Raw genomic sequence first — 19574 nt, forward strand, 5'->3', positions numbered from 1 at the left:
TTCGAGCCCCGTGGCTGGCGAGGGCCTTTCTGTGTGGAGTTTGCATGTTCTCCCCGTGTCCACGTGGGTTTCCTCCGGGTGCTCTGGTTTCCCCCACAGTCCAAAGACATGCAGGTTAGGTTAACTGGTGACTCTAAATTGACCGTAGGTGTGAATGTGAGTGTGAATGGTTGTCTGTGTCTATGTGTCAGCCCTGTGATGACCTGGCGACTTGTCCAGGGTGTACCCCGCCTTTCGCCCGTAGTCAGCTGGGATAGGCTCCAGCTTGCCTGCGACCCTGTAGAAGGATAAAGCGGCTAGAGATAATGAGTATGAGTAATTCTTTACACACCATTTGCTTAATTTTGAAATATTTTTAACCCCATATATCATATACAGTGAGGCATAGTTCCACTTTATGTTGTGTGATGTGGTTGAGAGTTCACATGTACAGTGGGGCAAAAAAGTATTTAGTCAGCCACCAATTGTGCAAGTTCTCCCACTTAAAAAGATGAGAGAGTCCTGTAATTTTCATCATAGGTACACTTCAACTATGAGAGACAGAATGGGGGAAAGAATCCAGGAAATCACATTGTAGGATTTTTAATGAATTAATTGGTAAATTCCTCGGTAAAATAAGTATTTGGTCACCTACAAACAAGCAAGATTTCTGGCTCTCACAGACCTGCAACTTCTTCTTTAAGAGGCTCCTCTGTCCTCCACTCATTACCTGTATTAATGGCACCTGTTTGAACTCGTTATCAGTATAAAAGACACCTGTCCACAACCTCAAACAGTCACACTCCAAACTCCACTATGGCCAAGACCAAAGAGCTGTCAAAGGACACCAGAAACAAAACTGTAGACCTGCACCAGGCTGGGAAGACTGAATCTGCAATAGGTAAGCAGCTTGGTGTGAAGAAATCAACTGTGGGAGCAATTATTAGAAAATGGAAGACATACAAGACCACTGATAATCTCCCTCGATCTGGGGCTCCACGCAAGATCTCACCCCGTGGGGTCAAAATGATCACAAGAACGGTGAGCAAAAATCCCAGAACCACACGGGGGGACCTAGTGAATGACCTGCAGAGAGCTGGGACCAAAGTAACAAAGGCTACCATCAGTAACACACTACGCCGCCAGGGACTCAAATCCTGCAGTGCCAGATGTGTCCCCCTGCTTAAGCCAGTGCATGACCAGGCCCGTCTGAAGTTTGCTAGAGAGCATCTGGATGATCCAGAAGAGGATTGGGAGAATGTCATATGGTCAGATGAAACCAAAATAGAACTTTTTGGTAAAAACTCAACTTGTTGTGTTTGGAGGAGAAAGAATGCTGAGTTGCATCCAAAGAACACCATACCTACTGTGAAGCATGGGGTGGAAACATTATGCTTTGGGGCTGTTTTTCTGCAAAGGGACCAGGACGACTGATCCGTGTAAAGGAAAGAATGAATGGGGCCATGTATCGTGAGATTTTGAGTGAAAACCTCCTTCCATCAGCAAGGGCATTGAAGATGAAACGTGGCTGGGTCTTTCAGCATGACAATGATCCCAAACACACCGCCCGGGCAACGAAGGAGTGGCTTCGTAAGAAGCATTTCAAGGTCCTGGAGTGGCCTAGCCAATCTCCAGATCTCAACCCCATAGAAAATCTTTGGAGGGAGTTGAAAGTCCGTGTTGCCCAGCGACAGCCCCAAAACATCACTGCTCTAGAGGAGATCTGCATGGAGGAATGGGCCAAAATACCAGCAACAGTGTGTGAAAACCTTGTGAAGACTTACAGAAAACGTTTGACCTCTGTCATTGCCAACAAAGGGTATATAACAAAGTACTGAGATGAACTTTTGTTATTGACCAAATACTTATTTTCCAGCATAAATTGCAAATAAATTCTTTAAAAATCAGACACTGTGATTTTCTGGATTTTTTTTTTCTCATTTTGTCTCTCATAGTTGAAGTGTACCTATGATGAAAATTACAGGCCTCGCTCATCTTTTTAAGTGGGAGAACTTGCACAATTGGTGACTGACTAAATACTTTTTTGCCCCACTGTACAGTGTATTAAATCATGCCAATAGTTTAGATCGACATAACACAAGTGATTCATTATCATAGTGCTACCAACTGGGCACAGGAAGTGAGGTGTACGTATAATCCAAATTCTTCAACATTCCTCTTAGAAGTTTCATCAGATTCTTACCAAACTTGGTAAGCCCAATGTCAATATAGTCTTGCTACATTTCAAAGGAATTCTTGGGAAGCTTCAACGATGTTACCATGGCAACATGACCAGTTTAATATGTCACACCATACAAACAAAGTGTGCCATAATTGCACTCTACATTGTGGGTCAAAAGTTCATATGCATATAAATGAGAGGACTGTAGTTACATAGACATGAGATTAGTGATTCATTGTCATTCCCACATCTGGCAACAGGAAGTCTCATCTCATCTCATCATTTCTAGCCGCTTTATCCTATTCTACAGGGTCGCAGGCAAGCTGGAGCCTATCCCAGCTGACTACGGGCGAAAGGCAGGGTACACCCTGGACAAGTCGCCAGGTCATCACAGGGCTGACACATAGACACAGACAACCATTCACACTCACATTCACACCTACGCTCAATTTAGAGTCACCAGTTAACCTAACCTGCATGTCTTTGGGGGAAATCGGAGCACCCGGAGGAACCCCACACGGACGCGGGGAGAACATGCAAACTCCGCACAGAAAGGCCCTCGCCGGCCACAGGGCTCAAACCCAGGACCTTCTTGCTGTGAGGCGACAGCGCTAACCACTACACCACCCTGCAACAGGAAGTGGGGATTATAAACCAATCTTTTCAAACTGCCTTATAGATCAGATTCTTTCTTTTGTTCATATATGGCCAGCTTGATGTTAATATATTCATGATGTTAAAGTGCTATTTTGAATTGTGTTGCTATGGTAATGTGATAAAATAACGCATGATGCAGCCTGAACAGCAGGTCTCATTTAATCCCCTATACGCCATAGGATGTGACTCAAAGCCACCTTAAAGTACCTTTTGTAAGTTGTAGCAAATCAGATTGTTTGTACAATATATGACATAATTTAATTTAGGAGGACTTGTGTATAATTTTCATTTTCATGAAAATTTGTTACTCCAATATTTTTATGTTGATCTATATTCCAACTGTGGGGCAGCATGGTGTTGTAGTGGTTAGCACAGTCTCCTAACAGCAAGAAGGTTCTGGGTTTGAGCCCAGTGGCCAATGGATTCTCGGCCTCGGACATCTCAAGTTTGCATGTTCTCCCCTTGTCTGTGTGGGTTTTCTCCGGGTGCTCCGGTTTCCCCCACAGTCCAAAGACATGCAGGTTAGGTTAACTGGTGGCTCTAAATTGACTGTAGGTGTGAATGTGAGTGTGAATGGTTGTCTGTATCTATGGCTACATCCACACGACAACGGCAACGAGATGTTATTTAAAAATATATCGCGTCCAAATGGGCAATGATCAGTAAAATATCAGGTCCATATGGCAACGCAACGCTTGCTGAAAACGATGCAATACACATGCCACACCTCTAGGGGCGCTGTAAGACGGTCCCTTCAGAGACACCAGAACAATAGAAGAAGTAAGGACGCATGCGCATAAACTATTATGCGCGAGACTTCATATTAGCCACAAAGTCAGAAAAATCTGTTCGTAAAATTACATTATAATGACCAAATACAATGAAAATAATTTTTCCAGTCTCACCTGTGAAAGGTAATCCCATGTGATCTCGTTTGGACGGCAAACCTGTTGGTACAGTTAAACACAGCTAATCTTTATTCTCCGCTTTGACCTATCCAATATGGCGGCGAGGATGACGTATGATTCTACACGGAAGGCGGCGTCTTTAATGGTCCGGAATAAATTGAATGCTACACGTTGATGGATTAATTTGTTGTTTCTCACCTGTGAAAGGTAATCCCATGTGATCTCATTTGGATGGTAAACCTGTTGGTACAGTTAAACGCAGCACATGAATCTTTATTCTCCGCTTTGTCCTATCCAATATGGCGGCGAGGATGACGTATGATTCTACGCGGAAGGCGGCGTCTTTAATGGTCCGGAATAAATTGAATGCTACACGTTGATGGATTAATTTGCTCTTCTACGCCCTTTTTGAGGAATGTATTGTAGGACTTAAACCAACATCTGATGAGGTGAGATCGCTCCTTTTTTTCCCTATTTTTGCTGGCGGAATTGACTCTGCCCTAAGGGCAGAGTCTCTCTCTCTCTCTCTCTCTCTCTCACTTTGCACCATTACACAATAAATATTCACAGTGAAAATATTTTGTAAGCGCGTTTCATGAACCAAGTTATAGGATTTGTTGACAACTCGCATCGAGTTCGTTACACTTCTACCTGGCGTGAAGCACTCACAGTCATGTGGTTGTGACGTCATCGTAAACAAATCCGTTCTACTCATCCAGACGACTTCACAACGGCAACGTTGCCAGATCTTTCCACTCTTTCCAAACAAAGATTGCGTTTTGGGCACCCAAAACGCCGGTGCCATGTGGACGCCAGGCCTAAACGATAAGCAATTGTATCGGAGTCACCTGAATCCGTTGCCGTGTGGACAGGGCCTATGTTTCAGCCCTGCAATGATCTGGTGACTTGTCCAGGGTGTACCCCGCCTCTCGCCCATAGTCAGCTGGGAAAGACTCTGGTTTGCCCATGACCTTGCACAGGATAAGCGCTTTACAGATAATGGATGGATGGATGGATAAATTCCAAATATACTTTGCTATAAGGGTTTTTTTTTTGCCATCAACTCAGTTTTTATTTAGTTATTTCAGTGCTCACTGTGCCACACCATGTAAAAATGATCCTGATAGTTAATAAATAAAGCATTAAAAAGTGTTGCATTTTATTGCAAATGGAGAATTCAGTCAACCTGAAAATGCTTTTTTTGTGACAATTGTGTATCTGCTCAACTTGAGGGGACTTTTGAGTTCGCTCAAGAAAAAAACATTTCGGCAAGATAAAAAGAAATATATCACGCAGCATCTATTTATCAGGAGATTACACATTGTGAAATTGATAAACGTATCAATTGAGTGTCTAGTTATTTATTCCCTTCTTACCTCCTGATACAAATGCAACAATTATACTGCTAATTAACTGAGTATCATTAAGGCGTACGAGTTAATGATCCTCTTCTATTCTATACCAGGCTTGTAGTACTCGAGTCTGACTCATGCTCTAATTTTAAGGACTCGTGACTCAACTTGGACTTGAGCACTGATGACTCAGACTTGGACTTGGACTCATACATTAACTGCATTCGGACTTGTAAATTGGCGACGAGGACTCTGATTTTTTTCTTTATTTTTTGTAACATGCCATAATAATTTGGCATAAGATATTTATATCTACATTAATGTTTGTACTAATTTTGTGCAAGTGTCACACTTGTGCACCGTGGTGCATGCATCAGATAGACTCTTGGGCGCGCTCTCGACAGCGCGTGCACCAAGCGGACTCTCGCACGTGCTCCGTAAACGACTTGCACTTGCACAGGATTAAGGTGCAGTCAGCGTGCCGATATAAAAACTGTGAAAACACACTTACTTTGCGAAGTATTGAGTTGCATTGCTGATACATTACCGAGCCTTATTTCCTTGTTTGGTTTCCTGATCCCTGATTTCCTGTTTCTCGTCTTTGATTCTGCCGAGTCTACGATAGCCTGTTTGTGCGTCACTCGACCTATCGCCTGTTTCACCATTTTACGATTTTGCCTGCCATTCTAGATTGTTTACCGTCTTCACTTGTATAAATAAACACACCTTCTGCACTTACATCCATCTCCCAACCGTCTCTGACAGAATACTTCGCACTCCCTGACAAAGAGAAGCACATTCACCTGTTCATACGCCATGTTCAGGAACAAACTAATATTAATGGTGCTGAAACAGACACCATCAAATGGTGCGGTTGGAGTGTTGGACTCGGACTCGACCCGAAATTTTTTTAATGACTCGGACTTGAACACCGGGGACTCGAGACTGGACTCGGACTTGAGGTTTAGTGACTCGACTACAACACTGTTCTATACTACAAATAACTTTTTCATTACAAATAATAATAATAATAACAACAACAACAACAACAACAAGAGTCATCAAGAGATGACCTATCCCCTCAGCCCCCACATGAAACCCCACTCCAGATTTTCCTGCATTGAATTGGTTGCCGTGGAAATATGGAAAAAATTAAAATCACAGGAATCCCAAAATCTCAAAAGGCACAACTTCTCTAGCCACTTAACATAACTGTCAGGTTTCGTAAAAAAAAAAAATCCTAATAGTTTTTGAGTTATGCTCAGGAAACTAAAATGTTTACAGAGGGACAGAGCTATAGCTTTATCCCCCTGAATTATATGCTGGGGGGATAAAAAAGAATGAATTCAAAAACAGTAGACAAATCTAATATTAAAATTTCTAAAGTCATACTAAAGCTCTGGAATGACGTACCACCGACATGCTTTAATTTGGGAAATCTCTAGTCCATAATGTAGTTCTGTTAGCCTGATGATAGTAAGTTGGAATTCCATAAAACAATCCACTTTATTCATTTTATTTAATCATAATGTTAATACCTTTTATATGAAACTAACAGGAAGCCTGATCAGTCACATGAACAAACATATTACTGTTGAAAAGAAAGCAGAAATGTATTTAGAAATCTCTGTCTTGTTGTTGCTGCATCTCCAACTTGATCCTATGGTTATCTTTGAAAGTAGAGGTTAAAATAAAAAAATATATATTTTTATGTCCGATTTTTTTTTAAATTTAGCAATCACCATTCTTTTTATATCATTGAGTCAAAAAACTACTTTTGATTTTTATATTAAACAGTGCTGTTATATTGTACCGTACGACGGTGCAGCCACTTTTCATCTATGACCATATCGCAGGCTTGATGGGAGACTATCACACACACCGTAAACTGAGAAACAGCATAAAATATGGATGACGGTCCTTCAACGTAGTACTGACTGGCACGTTTTAGCATGTGATGTTATTCCATTGATTGACAGCAGTGTCTGTGTGTGTGTGTTGGTCTCACCTTCTCTCCCGTGCTAATATGCATCCCCTCCATCACCTTAGCAAAAGAGCCTTTGTTGATCATTTTGCCCACCAGGTAGCTGCCCACACGTTTAGTATGTGGGAAGTTTCTCACCAAGTCTCGGGGCACTTTCCCAAAACCTGCTGGGACTGCCCGCTCCACCTGCTCCAGCTCCCCTGGGTCACATGCCATACCGTCTAGAGACGACTTGACCGGAGTGGGCATGGTGCCACCTGTTCCTGAGCCGTCGGTTCACGGCTACTGAGACGATGAAGTGAGATGGAGGAAGCAGGTGAGGAACGACACGGATGTGTGATCTGGATTTCCTGTGAGTTCTTGCATTCTTCTGTTGATGTTTGTTATCTGTTCCTTTGTAATTCACTCCTAAATGTTGATGTGATGTTTTCTGTATGAAACACTGCCTTCTCTAGATGCTTTAATGTTGAGGATCAGTTCTTTAGTTTGTGCTCCAGATCTCTCTCGCTCTCTCTCTCTCTCTCTCTTTCTCTCTGTCTGTCGTTCTTCTCACAATTCTTTACTTGTGTCCCTCCAGGGGAAGGTTCTTCTGTCAGTCTGGTTGCTTCATGCACCCCTAGTGTGTGTGTGTGTGTGTGTGTGTGTGGTGGATAATTAACTGTATCTGGTCTCAGGTGCAGTCAGCCAGTGAAGAGAGGACATACAACACCATAATAACCCCTGCACACACACACACACACACACACACACACACACACCAACACAAAATATTCACACACATTGTCAGAGACAGCTGGCACAATCCTTTCTATTCTGATAAAAATAATCTTCACCTCTTATTCAACTTTCACCTTCCATCACTTGTCTTGTTCTTCAGTTGTTGCTGCCTCTCTCTCTCTCTCTCTCTCTCTCTCACAGTAGGGACTACGCTGACTTTGAAGTTGAGCCGTCCAGATTTGACACACTGAACTGTAATGTGTTTTGATCTGAGACGTTTTAAGCGCACACGGGACATAGCTCACTAACTTCTGCTCACTGCTGAAGCCAACGATAACAACAGTTCTTGGTTCTCGAATGGTCTTCAGCGAAGCAGAACCACTTAGAATGACAAAAAGCAAACACAATTGCACTTTGCCTGTCAAGATAAAAACATCAAGATCTTAAAAGTACCCCGAAGCTCAGAAAATGTTCCTTTTGGATGGCTGATCCTGAGGATATACTGTAATTTGTTGTTTGGGTAAATATTCTTTAACCACAGTGCTAAAATTACATAGATATATACTTCCAATTAGAAACAGAAAACATTTTATCAGTATTTTTTAAAAGGTATTTTCTGTATTATGCGATCTCAAAAACTAGACTCGGTTCGAAATGTCAGTGATACACTAACGACCTAATTAACTACAGAAAATCAAGGTAGTATAATATAATATAATCTTTATTGTACAGTCTATTCTCTAATTGCAAATGCAAATGAAGCTTGAGCGGCATTAACCCTTTGCATTGCAGAAGATATTTCAGGATGACGTAAGAGTTTTGTGGAAGCTGTCCTTGTCCTTTTAGGTACCCATTTCTCAGCTGCATTGATGTGAGCATCGACGAACCTTTCGTATCTTTCAGAGGGGTCTTCCTCCTCAACTTCAAGTAATTGGAAACTATTTCGTACTCATCTCATCATCTGTAGCCGCTTTATCCTTCTACAGGGTCGCAGGCGAGCTGGAGCCTATCCCAGCGGACTATGGGCGAAAGGCGGGGTACACCCTGGACAAGTCGCCAGGTCATCACAGGGCTGACACATAGACACAGACAACCATTCACACTCACATTCACACCTACGGTCAATTTAGAGTCACCAGTTAACCTAACCTGCATGTCTTTGGACTGTGGGGGAAACCGGAGCACCCGGAGGAAACCCACGCGGACACGGGGAGAACATGCAAACTCCACACAGAAAGGCCCTCGCCGGCCACGGGGCTCGAACCCGGACCTTCTTGCTGTGAGGCGACAGCGCTAACCACTACACCACCGTGCCGCCCCACTATTTCGTACTTCCCTGGTGTATCTTGTTTACAGGTCAGGATTCAAAGACAATAATTTCCAGTCGTAGTGCTGTTTACTGGCAGGGAGTCACTTGGGAGACCACAGATTTAGGCGTGTCCTCATAACAACAACACAGTGATCAGAGCCAATACTATAAAAACTGCTGTACGGTTCCACGTTAAGGACGCTGTTTCACCATTTCTTGCGATCGACTCTATTTAGACAGCTAAAGCTTTGCTTCTTCTCAGCTACTGTCGAATCTGTTTTGCTTTATGGCTGTGAGGGCTGGACCCTCACAATTGCACTGGAGAAATCCCTAAATGGCACCTACATGCACATGCTTCCTAGGGTACTTAACATCAACCGGAGAGGCCATATCACCAATTTGGAGTTGTATGGTGACATCCCGGACAAGATTTTCTACAGGAGGCTTGGCCTTGTTGGACATTGCTATCACCACCCTGACCTTCCCACAAGCCAGTTGATGCTGTGCCGCCCAACCCATGATCATCTGAGGAGGGGTTGCCCTCCAGCCACCTTTCTAGACACACTAATGAGGGACACTGGGGCTCAGAGTCTCTCTGAACTAACATCGTGCATCAACAATCGTGATGACTGAGCCACCAGGCGTATAGCTCGGCTGAGGCCACATTGATGATGATATTCTCTAATTTCAATCTCGTATAATATATACAGTAGATGTTTATAAGCAAACCTGAGGTGACAGTGACAGGGGAAAAAACTTAAAAGCAGTTTATTCCTTTGCCCCAGTGGATATTATCACCTGGATACTGAAGAATATTTTGTCACTAAGAACAAAAGATAGACCATCCTGTGCTCATCCAAGGACTCATATTTACAATCTGCTCCTGAACATCCTTTCTCTTCACCCTTCTACACCTGTATACTGTAAAGATTTACAATCCTGACGTCATCCAGATGAGGGTGATTTCCTTTTCTTCCTCATCTCATCTCAGGGAGTTGTTCCTTGCCACTGTTACCTTTTGGCTTGTGCATTACAGATCTACATTTCTGTAATGTCTATTGTTAAAATTAAAAGCTATATAAATAAAAGTGAATTGAATTGAGATAGGCAGCATGGTGGCGTAGTCGTTAGGACTGTCGCCTCACAGCAAGAAGATTCTGGGTTTGAGCCCTGTGGCTGACGGGGGTCTTTCTGTATGGAGTTTGCATGTTCTCCTCGTGTCTCTGTGGGTTTCTTCCGGGTGCTCCGGTTTCCCCCACAGTCCAAAGACATGCAGGTTAGGATAATTGGTGGCTCTAAATTGACCGTAGGTGTGAATGTGAGTATGAATGGTTGTTTGTCTCTATGATCTGGCGACTTGTCCAGGGTGTACCCCACCTCTCACCCATAGTCAGCTGGGATAGGCTCCAGCTTGCCTGCGACCCTGCACAGGATAAGCGGTTATGGATAATGGATGGATGAATTGAGATACTATCTCATATTTGAAAAGGAAGAATTATAAGACTAACCTAAAGGGAAACCAGTCCTCTTCTAGGTGACGCCCAAGATTTTGATTATTGCAGTTGTTTTTGCCACTTATTTGTTTTGTTTTGTTTTGTTTGTTTGTTTGTCTGCCTGTTCCCAGTGCAACATAAAAACCAGTGAATTGATTTTGATGAAATTTTGAGGAAAGGTGGGCCATGGGCCAAGGAACAATTGATTTAGCTTTTGATGCAAATCCGGATATGTATAAAAACACATATTAAACATCTGGATATTCTACTAACCCCATTTCCAGAAAAGTTGGGATATTTTCCAAAAGGCAATAAAAACAAAAATATGTGATTTGTTAATTCGCGTGAACCTTTATTTAACTGACAAATGTACAAAGAAAATTGTTTCAGTAGTTTTACTGACCAACTTAATTCCATCCATCATCCGTAACCGCTTATCCTGCACAGGGTCGTGGGCAAGCTGGAGCCTATCCCAGCTGACTATGGGCGAGAGGCAGGGTACACCCTGGACAAGTTGCCAGATCATTGCAGGGCTGACACACAGAGACAAACAACCATTCACACTCACACCTACGGTCAATTTAGAGCCACCAATTAACCTAACCTGCATGTCTTTGGAGAAAACCGGAGCACCCGGAGGAAACCCACGCAGACAACATGCAAACTCCACACAGAAAGGCCCTCGCTGGCCACGGGGCTTGAACCCAGAATCTTCTTGCTGTGAGGCGACAGTGCTAACCACTATACCATTGTGCTGCCCTGACCAACTTAATTGTATTTTGTAAATATAAATGATGTTAGAATTTGATGCGTGGGACACATTCAAAAAAAGTTGGGATAGAGGCAAAATAAAGCTGAAAAGTTTTTAGGATATTCAAGTAACACCACTTTGGAAGATTCCACAATAAGTAGGTTAAATGCTATCGTGATTGGGTATAAAAGGAGCAGCACCGAAGGCTCAGTCTTTGCAAGCAAGGATGGGGCGTGGCTCACTGCTTTGTGCCAAAATTTCTGAGAGAATTGTTAGTCAATTCAAAAAGAACATTTCTCAATGCAAGACTGCAGAGAATTTAAGTCTTTCAAAATCTACAGAACATAATATTGTGAAAAGATTCAGGAAATTCGGAGAAATCTCAGTGAGTAAAGGGCGAGGTCAGAAACCACTGTTGAAAGTGCGTGACCTTTGAGATCTCAGGCAGCACTGCCTGAAAAACTGTCATGCTAATTTGACAAATATAGCCACATGGCCTTTGGAGTACTTCAGAAAATTGCTGTTACTTAACAAAGTTCGCTGCTTCATCCAGAAATGCAACCTGAAACTGTATTACACAAGGAGGAAGCCATTCATCAATTCTGTGCAGAAGCACCAAACCAGTGACCTTTTGGTCCCAAAGCTGCTTCTCTAACCTTTCGGTCATGGCTTCCCCCATAAACAAAACTAGCGAAAACATGGGATGGTTCACAAGCTGACACCAAGATTCAAAGAATCCTGAACGGAACTGGTTCAAGAATCTGCTCCCCTGTTGGTCGAAAAGGAGTAACACTCAGTGCGTTTACATGCACATCCAAATCGAGCTACTGTCGGTAATCGAGCTAAGGGTCCCAGCAGGGGTGCCAGAGAAATCCAATCCTACATGCACACAAGGAAATCGAGCTATTGTGTGAGGTACATTGTGCACCAGAGCCACAGGGGGCGCTACACGCCCCATCGTGTTGGTACACTTCCGGTTGTCGTCATGAAGAAGAGCTATTCAAGCGTATAAACAAAGTTATCAGTTCCGTGTTCACAAGAAGAATGATGACGAGGACAACAACATCGATATATATATATATATATATATATATATATATATATATATATATATATATATATATATGTGTGTGTGTGTATATATTCAACTCCTTAAGCTGAATGAGCATGAACTCTGTCTCCTCATTGCTCCAGAAGTGCACGTTTCTACTACTGTTGTCATGCCGACCAAGGCTGTTGTGTTTCCCGCTTGTGGTCTTGTCACTCCTCACTTCTGGAAGGGGCGGTGCTGAAGTAAGTAGCTCGACTACGTAGCTCGATAGGGTTTACATGCACTAAGTAGCTCAGCTACAATCGCATAATCTAGGTCGCGTAGCTCGATTACGAGAAATCCAGTTCGGTTCGATTTCAGCCGAGCTAAGGTGTTTCCATGGCACTTAGAACTTCGGTTTCAGTCGAGCTATGGCAGAAATTCGATTTTCTCTATGTACATGTAAACGCACTGAGTGTCCATGTGGGCTTGATGTCTTCCTCCCACTTCCCAAAAACATTGGATTAGTAGATTAGTAACTCCTCTCAGGCCTGTCTACCAGTCCCTTTCTGAGTACTACAAATAGGGAATAAAAACTCTACATTGCTTCATTGAGCATATACTTATAGCATTCATCTTTGAAAAAAATCACCATTAGGTTCAATTAAATTTTATTTGTGTATTATCATATATTAAATAATACACATTATTCTATCTACATTCACTGGATATGAGCAATCACGCTCTCTGACTGGCTACTCTACTACTAGACTATCAGCTCATATACCATGAGTAGAGAAAAACAAAATGGTGGAGTGCATCAAGTCAGATATATCACTTTATCAACTATTTAAAAGAAACATAAATAGATAAAAGAAGAGTCCCCCCCCATATCTCCTGTTCTACACTCCAGCCCAGTCGGTGGCAGTAATGCACCTTTAAGTTGGTTTGCAAACCACCAAAAAAAACAAAAAAGAAGAAGAAGAAAATGACAGAGCATGTTGCTGAACCAACGGAGGATGAAATAAAAACTACTTGAAAATAAAACCGCAAAAATAGGGGAAAAAAATCAAGAAACTATGGAATAAAAAGTATTTCATGGTAAGAATGTATCTTTTTTATTTTTCAAGAATTATTATTATCGCATTTTTCACAAATTGCTCCTGTCATTTCGCCAGTTTGTTTACATTCTAAGCGGAAATGATTTTGTCGGACATTTTGTATAATTTTTTTTTAATCGCATTTGCAAAAAAATAAAAATGATCCCTTTCTCAAAATCCAGTGAATGTGAATAGAATAAAACAGTTATTCCACTCAATCTCGTCGTACATGGATTATAGCCAATTTGGTGCTATGCGCCTCGTCGGCTATCAGCTCATGTATGACTCGATTACGTGGAATAACTGTTAAATGTCACAAAGAAACTTTACAGTAATCAGTGTTGAAGGAAAAGCCCCGAGACTCAAAAGGAAACCAAAATTCTTCAGTCTGACACTGGATCATCTTCTCTTCTTAAGAAGAAGAAGAAGAAGATCATGAGATGATACTGTACCGGTAAATCATTACTTTAGACAGGTGTTGAAAAGTAAAGACATACAGTACTTTAAGATTAGAACCACATTTCTAGTGAGATTAGGTGAGATTATCTACTGCAGTAATGGTGAGTCTTGGGTTTGGGAAGCACAAATATTTCAGACAGCCATGTGGGATCATTCCCAACTCCAGACATCAAAATGAACTGGGCAAATCTGGGGAGTGAGAGGAGATGCAGGTGGAGAAGTGTGTCAGGATCTGGCACATGCATCTCACACATGCGTGCACACACACACACACACACACACCTACCTCCCTTATGCTGTAGGCGGCCACTCATCTGATGGCACTGATGCATACTTCTGAGATTTGAGTGGAATTCAGAAAGGGCATGTTCCAAACAGTTAAGGAATGCAGCATATGAGATCAAGATGTAAGGGATAGTTTATATGGGCGTATATAAAAGTGTAAGTGTGTGCTTGGGGTCACATTCCTCTTTCTTTCTTCATCATTTATGCACACGCTTCAGCTACTGCAGAGTGAGAAAACTGAAGAGAAGACATGGAAACACAAAGCTGGACATTTTCCATTCATTTGAAACCATACAGGTTCTTATTAAAGCTCATGTAAACAGTACATACAGGACATAAATACGTTAACCGATTTTTTTTTTTTTTATTATACCAACACAAAGGTTGCACAATATAACAAAACATAGACAAAGATAATAGAGCACAGAGAGTGAATACAAGATGTGTAATGAACAAAACGAAGAGAGAGATTTTTAAAGTACAAATTAACTCCTTAAGTGATTTATACAGTATCAGTGATTTTGTAGTGTGTGTATATATATGCCATACCAGTCAAAAATTTACACACCCCTACTCATTCATAGGTTTTTCTGTATTACCATTTTCTACAATACTGAAGACACCAATACTCTGAAACAACATACGGAACAATGTGACAAACAAAAAGTCTTTAAAAAAATTTAATATTTTAGATCCTTCAAAGGGCGGCACGGTGGTGTAGTGGTTAGCGCTGTCGCCTCACAGCAAGAAGGTCCGGGTTCGAGCCCCGTGGCCGGCGAGGGCCTTTCTGTGCGGAGTTTGCATGTTCTCCCCGTGTCCGCGTGGGTTTCCTCCGGGTGCTCCGGTTTCCCCCACAGTCCAAAGACATGCAGGTTAGGTTAACTGGTGACTCTAAATTGAGCGTAGGTGTGAGTGTGAATGGTTGTCTGTGTCTATGTGTCAGCCCTGTGATGACCTGGCGACTTGTCCAGGGTGCACCCCGCCTTTCGCCCGTAGTCAGCTGGGATAGGCTCCAGCTTGCCTGCGACCCTGTAGAACAGGATAAAGCGGCTAGAGGTAATGAGATGAGATGAGATGAGATGAGATCCTTCAAAATAGCCACCGTTTATCCCCGCCCCTATTTTCTTTTTCCCTTCCTCTCTCCCTGTCTCTTTCCCTCCACTCCTCCCAGACTACAGGAATGACAGACCGTATAAGAAGTAAGGGGATATAAAAATTAGAACAACAGAGATAATAGAAGTAAAAGAGTAATGACAAAAAAGGCAAAAAGCAGGAAAGATAAGCCAAAAACAAATACAAAAAGAAAGAAAAAACTCTTGTAATACTTAACCTATTTACTTATTGATTGATTGATTGATTGATTGATTGATTGATTGATTGTGTAACTGTCGATTGATTGATGTGAACTGTTGACACAGTAAAGTTCAGGACAGGATGGAGAACGATGCACATATGGTTTCTCGGGAACATGGCATGCTGTTTTTTTTTTTTTGGGGGGGGGGGGGGTTGTGTGTGTGTGTGTGTGTGTGTGTGTGTGTGTGTGTGTGTGTGTGTGTGTTTTTTAAATCTTATCAAATCCAAAAGAGAGAAAAAAGAGAGATTTGTGAAGGAATGACTAGTGGGAGCTATTAAACATACTGTATGTGTTAATAAGTGTAATGATAACAGTAACAGGGTGGCATGGTGGTGTAGTGGTTAGCACTGTTGCCTCACAGCAAGAAGGTTCTGGGTTCAAGCCCAGTGGCCGACGGGGGCCTTTCTGTGTGGAGTTTGCGTATTATCCCTGTGTCTGCATGGGTTTCCTCCAGGTGCTCCAGTTTCCCCCAAAGACATGCAGTTAGGTTAACATGGGGTGGCGGCTTTGCTCTCCGATGATGAACTAAATTTTGTTGTACATTTGTGCAGTGACAATAAAGGCATTCTATTCTATAAATTGCCTTGTTTTCTGGACGTTCCACAACAATAAATGTAACTATAAATAGATAAAACATACAACCTATCATTCTTTAATAAATAATAAATTGTACATGTTAGCAAATTGATATGGTGTACCACCCTGCTGGTTATTTAACAGTTATTCCCCGAAATTGAGTCGTACATGAGCTGATAGCCGACGAGACGCGAAGCACCGAGTTGCCTATTAGCCATGTACAACGAGATTGAGTGGAATAACTGTTTTATTCTATCCACACTCACTGGATTTTGAGAAACAGAGCATTTTTACTTTTATTTTTTGCAAATTCGATAAATAAAAACTTTATAAAAAATGTTCGACAAAATCATTTCCGCTTAGAATGTAAACAAATCGGCGAAATGGCAGGAGCAATTTGTGAAAAAATGCAATAATAATAATTCTTGAAAAATTAAAAAAAGATATGTCCTTACCATTGAAGACTTTTATTCCATATTTTGTTGCATTTTTTTTTTTCGGGGGGGGGGGGGGTTGTTTTTGAGTAGAGTTTTTATTTCATCCTCGGTTGGTTCAGCAATATGCTCCGCCAATTTGATTTTCTCTACTCATGGTATATGAGCTAATAGCCTAGTAGTAGAGTAGCCAATCAGAGCGTGCGATTGCTCATATCCAGCGACTGTGGAGAGAATAATTTCCAATGACAGTATGCCCTAGAGATTTTATTTTGTATCTTTTTTTTTTTTTTTTTTTACTTCCTCAACATGAAGATAGTGCTCTGGCATGCTTGTCTTTTTATATGAGCGTATTCAGCGTAAAGCAGAAAAATGGATAGATCCCTTATACGTGTGTCTATATGAGGGGAAAATTTATCTTCACATCCTCTGCACTTATATTATCCTCTGTACTTCCTCAACTTCACCCAACTTTTATATCTATGGCTCAAAGGAGGGAATGAGGGAAAGCCAGTGTTCACACATGTGCACACACACACACACACACACACACACACACACACACACACACACAGAGCAAAAACGTCTTGCGTTCATCCTCAAAAATGTGTTCCAGCCTGGAGGCTTTGGCATAACACCATGCGGTCAAATTAATAGTCCTGAAAAACTCCTGGTCTGCTTCCTGCTCTGTAAGAAATGAATCCCCAGCAATCCATTAAGGCATATTTTAACACCAAATAACTTCATAAAACTCTGGTGGACTGCCTGCACTCTCTCTCTCTCACACACACACTTCTATGAATATCGTTACAAAGGCCTTGGCGTAAACTGTACAACAACAACATTGTCGTGCTGCGTTAAAAGATTATATTAGTTTCTCTATATTTCAGTCAAGATTTGATCGGAAAATGGGTTTCTTCTCTTTCAGTATATTTTTGTGTGGTAATATAGGTGAATAGGTGAATCGAAATCAATGCCACACATCAGTCAGCATCACGTTCCAGGTTTCTGCACATGTGCCAAAGAAGAATAATGAGCCTTCTGTCAAATAAATAGTGTAACACATGGGAGCCACAGGCAGCAGGATGGAGGTGCAAAGGCTCTTTATTAGGGCTTTATCCAAAATGTCAGAGTTCAAGGTTGGGGTCAAAGGGCAGGCAGGCATCTAGTGCAAATCCATATTCATCCTCTGTGGCACAAACACAACTTGGGACAACTGAAAAGATTACAAGAATCACTTTCTAACTTATTACTCAGTTTACCTAATGTACTGTAAATCAGTGATGTTATTACTTTACTTTGGGATTTGATACAGCACAAATGAAAAGACCAGAACAAATCCCAGTAGTGTCACAGCTTGAAAGGTACTTGCAAAAGATGTGTAGTTGGGTTGGATCAGGATTAGTAAACAGTGGCGCTTGAAAGTTTGTGAACCCTTTAGAATTTTCTATATTTCTGCATAAATATGACCTAAAACATCATCGGATTTTCACACAAGTCCTAAAAGTAGATAAAGAGAACCCAGTTAAACAAATGAGTCAAAAATATTATACTTGGTCATTTATTTATTGAGGAAAATGATCCAATATTACATATCTGTGAGAGGCAAAAGTATGTGAACCTCTCGGATTAGCAGTTCATTTGAAGGTGAAATTAGAGTCAGGTGTTTTCAACCAATGGGATGACAATCAGATGTGAGTGGGCACCCTGTTTTATTTAAAGAACAGGGATCTATCAAAGTCTGATCTTCACAAAATTCAAGACCATTGTTACCCTCCCCAGGAGTGGTCGACCAACAAAGATCACTCCAAGAGCAAGGCAAGTAATAGTCGGCAAGGTCACAAAGGACCCCAGGGTAACTTCTAAGCAACTGAAGGCCTCTCTCACATTGGCTAATGTTAATGTTCATGAGTCCACCATCAGGAGAACACTGAACAACAACGGTGTGTATGGCAGGGTTGCAAGGAGAAAGCCACTGCTCTCCAAAAAGAACATTGCTGCTCATCTGCGGTTTGCTAAAGATCATGTGGACAAGCCAGAAGGCTATTGGAAAAATGTTTTTTGGACGGATGAGACCAAAATAGAACTTTTTGGTTTAAATGAGAAGCGTTATGTTTGGAGAAAGGAAAACACTGCATTCCAGCATAAGAACCTTATCCCATCTGTGAAACATGGTGGTGGTAGTATCATGGTTTGGGCCTGTTTTGCTGCATCTGGGCCAAGACGGCTTGCCATCATTGATGGAACAATGAATTCTGAATTATACCAGCGAATTCTAAAGGAAAATGTCAGGACATCTGTCCATGAACTGAATCTCAAGAGAAGGTGGGTCATGCAGTAAGACAACGACCCTAAGCACACAAGTCATTCTACCAAAGAATGGTTAAAGAAGAATGAAGTTAATGTTTTGGAATGGCCAAGTCAAAGTCCTGACCTTAATCCAATGGAAATGTTGTGGAAGGACCTGAAGCGAGCAGTTCATGTGAGGAAACCCACCAACATCCCAGAGTTGAAGCTGTTCTGTACGGAGGAACGGGCTAAAATTCCTCCAAGCCGGTGTGCAGGACTGATCAACAGTTACCAGAACCGCTTAGCTGCAGTTGTTGCTGCACAAGGGGGTCACACCAGATACTGAAAGCAAAGGTTCACATACTTTTGCCACTCACAGATATGTAATATTGGATCATTTTCCTCAATAAATAAATGACCAAGTATAATATTTTTGTCTCATTTGTTTAACTGGGTTCTCTTTATCTACTTTTAGGACTTGTGTGAAAATCTGATGATGTTTTAGGTCATATTTATGCAGAAATATAGAACATTCTAAAGGGTTCACAAACTTTCAAGCACCACTGTATGCTCATGGAAGAAAACATGATGGCGCATGCTGCTATCGGAGAATAATCCATGACAGGGTGGTGTGATATGGTCTGATGCAAAGCAGAGAACAATTAACTGTTATTTCACAAAATCATGGTTCAGATTATGTGGAAAGCAGTAAAAT

The 19574-nt window shown here is 41.7% G+C and overlaps 1 protein-coding gene across 1 annotated transcript in view; it reads right to left on the reverse strand.

Moving 5' to 3' along the window:
• LOC132896285 (hormonally up-regulated neu tumor-associated kinase homolog) overlaps positions 1–7515 on the reverse strand; it is a 53127-nt gene extending 45612 nt beyond the window's left edge. Inside the window, exon 1 of the mRNA XM_060937023.1 lies at positions 7087–7515. Coding sequence (XP_060793006.1) covers positions 7087–7311 — 225 coding nt within the window. The 5' untranslated portion in view covers positions 7312–7515. The remainder of the gene's footprint in view (positions 1–7086) is intronic.
• Between the last annotated feature and the right edge of the window lie 12059 nt (positions 7516–19574).

This window comes from Neoarius graeffei, chromosome 13, assembly GCF_027579695.1.
Source record: "Neoarius graeffei isolate fNeoGra1 chromosome 13, fNeoGra1.pri, whole genome shotgun sequence".
NCBI classification, from domain to species: Eukaryota; Metazoa; Chordata; class Actinopteri; order Siluriformes; family Ariidae; genus Neoarius; species Neoarius graeffei.